Source organism: Canis aureus, chromosome X (genome assembly GCF_053574225.1).
Source record: "Canis aureus isolate CA01 chromosome X, VMU_Caureus_v.1.0, whole genome shotgun sequence".
NCBI classification, from domain to species: domain Eukaryota; kingdom Metazoa; phylum Chordata; class Mammalia; order Carnivora; family Canidae; genus Canis; species Canis aureus.
Genome location: NC_135649.1, coordinates 18,052,950 through 18,063,063, shown reverse-complemented (window position 1 = coordinate 18,063,063; position 10,114 = coordinate 18,052,950). Strand labels below are relative to the sequence as shown.

The 10,114-nt window shown below is 45.6% G+C and overlaps 1 protein-coding gene, 1 long non-coding RNA gene and 1 pseudogene across 3 annotated transcripts; 1 reads left to right on the top strand and 2 right to left on the bottom strand.

Annotated features, from left to right (window-relative positions):
- Positions 1-1,537: 1,537 nt before the first annotated feature.
- LOC144308222 (26S proteasome non-ATPase regulatory subunit 8 pseudogene) lies at positions 1,538-2,361 on the bottom strand (annotated as a pseudogene).
- A 3,314-nt stretch (positions 2,362-5,675) lies between these two features.
- Positions 5,676-6,878, bottom strand: LOC144307802 (embryonic testis differentiation protein homolog B-like). 2 transcript variants are annotated; one of them, XM_077887818.1, is made up of 2 exons: positions 6,742-6,878; positions 5,676-6,076 (listed from the first exon to the last, which is right to left on the bottom strand). In XM_077887818.1, the coding sequence occupies exon 2, from the start codon at positions 6,023-6,025 to the stop codon at positions 5,837-5,839; it is 189 nt and encodes a 62-aa protein (XP_077743944.1). In that variant the 5' UTR covers positions 6,026-6,076; positions 6,742-6,878; the 3' UTR covers positions 5,676-5,836. The 2 variants fall into 2 exon arrangements, with proteins under 2 accessions (XP_077743944.1, XP_077743945.1); XM_077887819.1 differs by having other exon boundaries at positions 6,813-6,852.
- A 10-nt stretch (positions 6,879-6,888) lies between these two features.
- On the top strand, positions 6,889-8,361 carry LOC144307803 (uncharacterized). Its single transcript, XR_013374512.1, has 2 exons — positions 6,889-7,032; positions 7,971-8,361. It is a non-coding gene; the product is annotated as an uncharacterized LOC144307803 (long non-coding RNA).
- Positions 8,362-10,114: the final 1,753 nt, after the last annotated feature.

Genomic DNA, 10,114 nt, shown 5'->3' with positions numbered 1-10,114 from the left:
TCCTTCTACCAGTCCTCCATTTCTTCTGTTTTTTAGCACTCTCCATTCTGATTCCTCATGCTTCTAATGTGGTTTCATTTAAGCAGTGGCTTTATTTCTTCCTCTTTTTACAGGGGCTTTGCTAGCTCATTGTTATCTGTCTATTTCCTTTTTTATCTTAGTTCTTTAATTTCATTTTTTCCGTGATTTAAAATTTCTTAATTCTATTAAAAAAGAATATCTCTAATTTTCTCTTACACTACCTGGGAGTAATTCTTTTTCCAGAATTATACTTTCTCTGTCTTTTGTATTTTGTTGTGTTATCTTGCTCTTCTTATTTCTTTGTTTCTTACTTTTTTTTTTCTAATAACATCAATCCACTATCTCCTTTATTTAAACTTCCGCTTACTACTTAATTTGAATCACAGCAACCCTAACTCAGCCTGATATTGTTTAGTAACAGGTTTGGGTGGGGAGGGGATGGGTGTAGAGTATGAACAAAGGGAAGGTCACTGGTAGTTAAAAAGGTAGTTCTTAAGTGGTTCCCACCTCTGATTTTATTCCCTTTTGTTGGAGCTAGAACTTTTTGGGCTCTCTGACCTACCATCTTCCTGCCTGTCTTCATGCTTTCTCTCCTTCTTTTTTTTTTCAAAGTGTTTTTTATTTATCTAAGTCATCTCTATACCTAACATGGGGCTCAAACACAACCCGGAGATCAAGAGTTGCAGGCTCCTCCAACTGAGCCAACCAGGTGCCCCCTTCTTTAGTCTAATGAAATCTGCACATTGCATAATATCTGAAAAGACTAGTCGGAGCTCTGCATTATTCCTTTATATGTGGTTTGTAGCTGATTGTATTCCTACCATTACTGTAGATGGAATTTTATTCCCAATATTTTAATTTTTGATTCACAGCTATCACAATGAGGAGTTTTGTTTTTTTTTTCATTTAACATACCGGTTTAAGGGACACCTATGTGATTCAGCAGTTAAGCTCCTGCCTTAGGCCCAGGGCATGATCCTGGAGTCCTGGGATAGAGTCCCACATCTGGATCTCTGCATGGAGCCTGCTTCTCCCTCTGCCTGTGTCTCTGCCTCTCTCTCTCTCTCTGTGTCTCTCGTGAATAAATAAATAAAACCTTAAAAAAATGCCAGTTTAATTGCAAACATTTTTTAAAATTGTGATGCTTCACCCCCTTTGCTGAAAAACATGTGCCTTGCCCTGGTCCTCCTGTATTGTGCATTCATGGCTGGCTCCAACAGTCCCTCTACCTGAAAATGTGTTCTTCTGCATCTGAGCCCCAGCAACGGGCAGCCATTTGAGAACTTGAGCAGTGGCCACTGGACAGAAGCTGACCCAACAGAGGGTTTATCTCAGACCCAAGAGGGCCCCCAAATGTCTAACTTCTTCAGAGATAAGGAACTTGTCTCCCCACCATTCCACCAGGGGAAACAAAGGTCTAGAAGAGAGAATGGCTCTCCACCTTTATTGGAGGAAGCCCTGCACTGCCACTGCTTTAAAGACCGCAAGCCCTGCCTCACCTGGGTGCCTGGTGGGCTCAGACCATCTCTAGCTGCCAGGCATACTCAATGACCTGTGTAGCCAGTTCTGTGGAGGGGATGGTGGTACCTTCTGGCTTCTGCTGCTGGCTGACAAAGCTGTAGTAGTTGCTAAGGCCCAGAACCCACCCTCGCTTCTTCGTGCAGTCTGCCTTCTTTTTGGGTGTGTTAAAGAAGAGGATCTGGGTGGCCTCAGTGAAAAGCATTTGCTCATAGGCCTCCTCGATGCACCCAGCAATCTCATCAGAGTGTCAAGCAGGATGTCAGTGAAGAAGGTATAGCTCTCAGCAGGAATGTTGCCTTTGGCCAAGAAAACCCTGTGATAGCTTCTCTCCATCACGTATTGCTGCAGGGACACAGGACGCTTGATGTATATACCTTGGTCTGCATGTCCTTGGCAGGCAGCTGCTCCAACTCTTGTGTGGAACTCAGCCACCCGGTTCTGGGACAGCAGGAAGAGGAAGTCGAGGCCTGAGAGCTGGTGCATGTCGGCTGACTCGGAGAGTTGCTCCTCACAGTTGAAATAGTAGCATTTGAGCTGGGTCATGTAGTGCTGAAAGGAGGGGACGTCCTTGCACAGGATGCTCCACTGAGCCCCAATCTCCAAAATGTTACCAGCCAGAATGAACTGCTGTTTGGTCAGTTGGGTCCCTGTGGTTGACAAGAAGTTGAGCTCCAGCAGAACCAGCTTGAGATGGCCTTAGTTGTTCACTGTGCTTGTAAGACTGGAGCTTTTACGGTTCCACTTGCCCTTAAGTGCTGCCACCCACAGGACTGCATCCGAGGCCACCCAAGGCCAGTGCTCGAGGCGCCCTGTGCCCATTCATGGCCGTGGGCATCACCTGCCATGATGTGGTTCACAATGTATTTCTAATCTCTATTCTACAAAAAAACCACTTGCGATCAAGTTGTGTAGACTTAAAATGCCCATTGCAATCCTGTGGAGAAACAAAGTTTAGAGTTCTAGGCAATAGGACCGAGGGCTTCCATCTGGGTATTTGAGCAACAGACCATGGACCGACCACTCCAAGTCTTAATGCCTTACTTAAGTCTCAGCTTTTTATGCATAACATGTGGCGTTAAGAGGAAATATATTCTAAGATTTCAACAATTCTAAAATGTTATGACAGTAAATGTAATTTCATGATTTCATGAATAATAATTGAATTATTTCAGGGAAAAGAGACACAGGTTTGAAAGATTTGTGTAACTGTTCTATGTCCAGGAAAACGAGCAGGCAAAAGTGTATCGCCTATGTTTGTTTGTTTGTTTGATTGATTGATGGCCTGCCTCACATTGACCTGTACTCAACTTATTAGAGAAGAGAATAACCAAAGGAACAAAGTGCTTTTTATGGCAATTTTGCTTTCAAAGAAGGTATCATCTTAGAGTCTGTACTTGATGCTAATAGAACTTTTGTTCCTAGACAGTTGTATGTTTTCCTTTTCAAAAAATTACTTGTTTCTTTATTTTTGAGAGAGAGCTCTCATGAGTGTGGCAGAGGGTGGGGAGGAACAGAGAGAGAGGGAGAGAATTTCAAACAGGCTTTGCACCCAGCACTCAGCTCAAGGCCAGTCTGGATCTCCCAACCTTCCCTCTCTAGATCTTGACCCATGGCCAAACCAAAAGTCGGCCTCTTAACTGACTGAGCCTACTAGGCACCCCCAGATGTATGTCTTTTTTAGAAATATTCCTTACAGACATGCCTGGGTGGCTCAGCGGTTGAGTGTCTGCCTTCTGCTCAGGGTGTGATTCCAGGATCTAGGATCGAGTCCTGCATCTGGCTCCTTGCAGGGAGTCTGCTTCTCCCTCTGCCTGTGTGTCTGCCTCTGCCTCTCATGAATAAATAAATACAAATAAATACAATCTTTTTAAAAAGAAAGATTTCTTACAGTTATAAACATATCCATGATGCACAGGCAGTGTGTCCACGTACCCTTCTCCTATAGGGTCTCTGGTAACACTCAGTGCATGGGCATCTTTACAGACTTCAGGGAGCCTCTTCCTCCTCTTTTCTTCCAGCTAGCTCTAACTTGGGGTGGAGGGAAGGGGCAGAGGGCAGCCATTTGAGAAGATCGAAAGAGAGGTGGCCCACCCCTCCCCAGTTTCGTTTTCACATCTTGTTCCTGTTCCTTTCTCCAACCCCAAGAAGACAGAGGAGGGGTGGTCATTATGTTCCCTCTTCCAGAGCCTTTTGGAGTGATGTAGTGTCTTCCCTGGATGTTTGGCAGTGATTCTCCAGACACTGGACAGGGTTACTGTCAAACCCCATAGAGGACTCTTCTTGGAAGAGGGTCTGAAACACTAAACAAACTAAAAGTCGGAGTCTCTCAAGGGAGGATAGCTGTGGATGTGACGAGCCCATGCAAAGGACCCAGGATTGACTTCTGGGGTCAATTTCCTTTTCCTTCCCTCCTTTCCATCGCCCTCTCCCTGTCTGTCTCTTTCTGTCTCTGCCAGCCCCTGCCCTTTTGAATGTCGTATTTGTGCTTCTAATTTATGGAGACACAAAGTGAGCCCTCCACAGGGACACTGAAATGCATTCCCCCAGTAACTTTGTGCGGGAGGGATGTTCCTCTAGTACAATCAGCACACAGTGGAAGCTCTGTAAGGAGGTCTCTCTAACTTCCAAGCCTCCTGCCCTGGCCTCTGCCCCATGAGCGTGGCCTTCAGTGGGTTTACAGTCAAGAGTTGCCACCGCGTGTGTCACTGCCTCCGGTAGGCCTCCACTGAGGATCAGGCACTCCGGGAGATGCGTGGTAGGCGGTGCCAGCGGCTGCCCCAGGGCGGGGACCTGCGTGCACGCTTCCGTGCTCCATGCTGCCCAGCACCAGAAGGCACGTTGCGATGGCCCCCAGCGCGGCTCATCCCGTTGCTCCAGGTGATGACAGTGACACTCGGCCCAAGCGTCCAGGTCTGTGGCACCTCCGTTTGCTATGAGCGGTGCGGGACCCGGGGCAAAAAGGCGCCCTTCCAGGGATCCCGGAGGCCTGGTCAGACTACGAGTGGTCAGGCACGGGGACCAGAGGATGGGATGCAAAGGGCCGGAGTTGTCCCAATTAAGTGACGGACAGGGAGGAGCTGGTACCCTGAGGTGCTGGCAGGCGGGAAGGGAAGTGGTGGGGGGACCATCCCCATCCCCGACTGACAGCGGTGAAGGAGGAGGCAGGGGACAGGCGGTGGCCCCCACCACCCAGGATAGGCATGCCCGTGGCTGCGCTGCTCCCGGCTCTACTCCCGCTTGGGTCCCCGGGCTGCCCCCCACCCCGGGCTGGCTGCTTCCCCATGCCCTGTAGGTCCTCCATCCCGCACCCTGTTCCCCCAGGCATCCTCACGCCCTGCAGCCTCCTGGAGGGGGGGCGGGGGGGCGACTTTCTCTTGTGCCCCTGTCTTGCTGAAAGGAGCTGGGGCCCTCAGTCCGGTATGTTCTCCACTGCCAGCCACCGCCCACCTGGCTTCACCCCACCAGGCCAGAGAAGGGCCATTACCCTTCAGGAGGCCCTGAAGGTGCCACGTTCCCATATTAAAATGCCATGTACTCTGATTTTTTAAAAATATTTTATTTATTCATGAGAGACACGCAGAGAGAGAGAGGCAGAGACACAGGCAGAGAGAGAAGTAGGTTCCATGCAGGGAGCCCGATGTGGGACTCGAACCCGAGTGTCCAGGATCACAACCTGGGCCGAAGACGGTGCTAAACCGCTCAGCCACCCAGGCTGCCCTACTCTGATTTTTTTATATGAAATAGAGCCAACAAAAACATAACGCTGTAGTTTCTAAATGGTATCCTCATGAGGCTCAGAATAAAAAATATGGATATCCTAAACTTCCTACGCTGCGGGAGGCCCATTCTTAAACTTTCACCAGGGTAGCAGCCAGGTTTTCCAGCGAGAAACAGCGGGTGTCTCCTCAAATGCTTAGGAGAGGGGTCTCGGTTCCCGGGGGTCCCCAATTCTGCATCACTGCCCCCTTGATTTTGTTTCAGGTTAAGGGTGGAAGAAATGTGACCTGCACTGTGACCTCACCGCCTTGCAGGCTATGAGAGCTCCTGTGTTCCAGGTTACCGTGGTGAAATCCCCTGTCCCATATTACTAACCTAAAAATGCTGTTTGGGCAATAAAAACATACCAAACCAAATAGAGTGAAAATGCAGCTTTTGTTGTAGTAGCTGAAACAAGGAAGTTGTTTTGTTATTTTAAATCAATTTTTTTTTTGCATTTTCAAAAATTGGGGTAAGCATAAGCAGGTAAGACCCATGCTTTTTTTTTTTAGCAAGGGCCACCTCCACCCTGGTGTGGCTATGTCAGCATCCACAGCCACCTAGACAGATCCACATCACTCTGGTGCCTCCCCAGCTGCCTCTCCAGTAAAAAGTGCAACACGTTCTTGGTGGGCACGGTTTGCTTTGAGCGTCCACTTGTCTTCTCATTTTTTTCATCACTGGTTGTAGATGGGCTGGGTTTGAATTCAGAGTTTTCTTTCTCCATGTCTGGCTAACACCACAAATGGCTTCACAAAAAGAACACAATGGAGTAAACCTGAAAAAGTTGATGAAATTCAGTTGATTCTATGCCCCCCGCAAGGGGCGCTTCCTCCTGCCACCCCTGCCACACATACTTTGTTTCCAGCATAGTCCTATGAGATGGTTTTATCTCCCTTATTCCCCACATCAGACAAGAACCATTAGTTAAAGAGAAAAAGGATTTCAAAGAGGAAAAGATCTAAGGCTGGGGAACTAGGTGCTGAAAAATCTGTTTAAGGTCTGGAGGACCAGGGCTATCTGTGAGGCTAATGACCAATTGTGTTTGAAGACTGCACTCACCCCGATACCGGACCACGAACTCCATACTCCTAATACCTCACTGCATTCCCCCAGACTGCCCTCCCCCATTTTGTGCAGTATTTTTTGAATCTGATGCAGTGCTATTTCTGGGGGCAGGTACTTATTGTGTTCTCAATCCTTGACTCAGAAGAGAAATTAAGGCACTTGCTCAAGGCTACACAGACCTGGGACTAGAAGTGAGAAAGCCAATATCTAGGGGCTGTGCCCCTCCTCACTTCTCTACAGAGCATCTCTGGGCCAGTGTGAACAAATGAGAGAGTCCTATAACCTCTCCCCTTCTGGATAGTTGGATTGGGGTTCACCAGGTGGGTTAGTGTGGTAATGGCACAAAACCACATTACATTATATTGGATGGCTTACCTCACAGACTACTTAGGTTTCTGTAGAGGATGGTCTGGAAGAGGACGGGGATGAGAGGGGAAGATCCTTACCTTATATTTTTCTTCCCTGAGCCCTCAGGCCTTATTGGCTAGGCCCCAGAGGTGACTCACAATGACTCTCAGAACCTTGTGCCCGCATGCAAGATCTGAATACTTAACACTATCACTTGCGTTACAGCTGGTTAAGGGCTGAAAACAGTGAGAGGTGCCAGAGGACGGGAAGTTATTATCCTTATTCATGTAACACCTGATGCAGTTGAACTGATGAAAGGTACGCACTCCTTTCCTTGAGAGGCAGGGAAGGCCCACTCACCCCACTTTCCTGCCACCCCCTATAGAACCATGTCAAGACACTCAGATACTGTGTTCAAGGACTAAAAGACAACAAAAGGGAGAAGAACTATGATTAGTGTCCAGTATTATGTTACCTAAAGAAAGTAGCAAAACTGCCTTTCTCTAAAGGGATTTCCTCAGAAAAAACAAAGCCATCACTCAGGAAATAGATCAGGAAAGGTCAGTTGATATAAGTTAAACACATAAAAACTTTAAATTTTGTGTACACTTCTACTAGAAAATATAATAGAAATACAATGTCCAATTCAAATTAGTCACAAGCACTGTGAAACACAACTATAATGAAATAAAAAAAAACAGGGAAAATGTACATGAACCTTCTTATGTACTTCATGTTTGGACATTAAAATAATATTTTAAATTATTTTGGGGAGGGAGAAGGAAGCAAGACTAAGCTTTGAAATGATACCAATTCTCCTCTAAATTTCTGATTTCAGTGTAATCCCCATCATAAATCACAACAGGACTTTGAGTATATATTTGGAACTAGAAGAGAAAATGTGAGGAATTATCCAAAGGGGGAGCTTGTCATACTGCCTATTGAAACATACTCTATAGGGTTAGCAGTTGAAACAGGAATTGAGAAACCTGTAGATGGAATAAAATTGAGATTCCAGAAATATTTTCCCATATATGCGGGGATCAAATAAATGATAAAGCTGGCATTTCACAGCAGATGTCAACCTCAAAGCAGTATCTGACTAAATTGGTGTGTGTGTGTGTGTATGTGTGTTTGCATGTCCGTGTGTTTGGATACATGCACACACATGTGTAAGTAGATGGAGGTGCGGAGGGGCTTCTGGGGCACTTGTTATTTCTCCAATAGGTCATTCTCGATTCCATCCACTTTTACAGTTTTTTTTCCCAGTTGTGCTTCTTCCTAAAGCTGTTTGTGGTGTCCCAACTGGTCATGGAGAAAGGGCGCTCTGAAGTGGGTCCCAGCATGCCCACACAGAACACCAAGAAGAAGGCAGATGAATACCTAAAACCCATATTGGCCTCTAAAAACATGCTGAGCTTTTTACTGGGGAGGCAACCGGGGAGGCACAAAAATGATTAAGATCTGATGGAATGGCTTGTGGACACTGACACAAATGATGACCGTGTGGAGATGGCCTTTGCCAAAATGCCACATGACTTACTCATGCATGATCCTTGGGGATTATAAGAAATCCCAGAAAATGATGTGGATCAACAAATCCTTCCCCTGATGAAACCATTAAAATTGAAGCTGTGCTTTCACTTATTTTGGTTTGGTCTGTTATTTGTTTCCATGATCTATGTACTTCAGACCTCCCTTTGTGCTACCCGGAGGCCACAAACTGGTGGCGGCTTGCAACCGTCCTAGAGGTTTACTAACAGGGCAGCGTCTGAGGGGTTTGGAATTGAGAGGGGCGCTCTTGGGAGAAGCTGAAAAAACTGCTGAGTCCTGGGTGGCTCAGTGGTTTAGCTCTTGCCTTTGGCCCAGGGCGTGATCCTGGAGTCCCGGGATCCAGTCCCGCATTGGGCTCCCTGCATGGAGCCTGCTTCTCCCTCTGCCTATGTCTCTGCCTCTCTCTCTCTCTCTGTCATGAATAAATAAATAAAATCTCTTAAATGAAAAAAAATCATTGGGGTTTTGCCCCTGCTTGCTCTACGTGACAGTCACACAGACGCGGGAATGGCAAATCCCACATTCAGATGGTGCTGACATGAGGGACAGATCGTTCACCCTGTTTCAAGTCCTATTCCCTTAGCTGGGAGATGAGTATACACTATTTTCCTATATATTCTATACATTTCTGTATTCTTGATATACTTCCTCAAAAGAGAATAACAAAAGGGGAGAAAATGAGGCAAGCAGAAATGCACAAGAAAGAAAGAATGGTATATTGTCCAAATACTGGTGAGAGGTACCTGGGTGGCTCAGTTGAGCATCAGACTCTTGATTTCTGCACAGGTCAGGATTGCAGGGTTGTGAGATCCAGCCCCACATTGGGCTCCACACTCAGGGCAGAGTCTGCTTGTCCCACTCCCTCTGCACCTCTCCCCCACTCGTGCTCTCTCTTGCTCAAATAAATAAATAAAATCTTTGAAAAACCCAATATTGGTGAAAAATAACTTTGAGTGTGGAAATCTACTTCCAACCAGACATGTGTCAGAGTGAATTAAATGCATTTTTTAAAATTTTGAGAATAGTTAACATACAATATTATATTATTTTCAGGTGTACAACATAGTGATCCAACAATTATATGCATTACTCAATGTTTACGATGATAGAGATACTGTCACCATATAGTTCTTACAGTATTTTTGACTATATACCCTATGTTATACTTTTCCTCCCTGTGACTTATTTGTAGCTGACAGTTTGTACCTCTTAATTCCCTTCACCTATTTTGCCCATCCTTCCCCCTACCTCCTCTCTGGTAACCACCAATTTGTTGTTTGTACTTTTAAGTCTGTTTCTGTTTGTTCACTTTTTTCCGGATTCAACATATAAGTCCACTCATATGGCATTTATCTTTCTCTGTCTGACTTATTTCACTTAGTATGATACCATGTAGGTCTATCCATGCTGTTGCAAATAGCAAGATTTCCTTCTTTTTTGTGGCTAATATTCAAATGTGTGTATCTCACATCTTTATGCATTCATCTACTGATGGACACTTAAGTTTCTTCCATATCTTGGCTATTGTAGATAATGCTACAATAAAAGTAGGGCTATGTATATCTTTTTGAATTAGTGTTTCTGAATTAAATGCATTTTTACTTTATTTTCATAGATTCATTTATTTATTTTAGAGAGAGAGATCTCACAACCCAGAGATCACTATCCAAAGTGAAACCAAGAGTTGGATGCTCAACCAACTGTGCCACCCAGGGTCCCAAATTAAATGCATTTTTAATTTACAATGTGTCCAAGTGTGGCAGACCCTGAGACAAACTTGTCAGTACAAATAGCTTACTTGAAAGGAAATATCAGGCATGCCTGGGTGGCTCAGTCACTTAAGCAT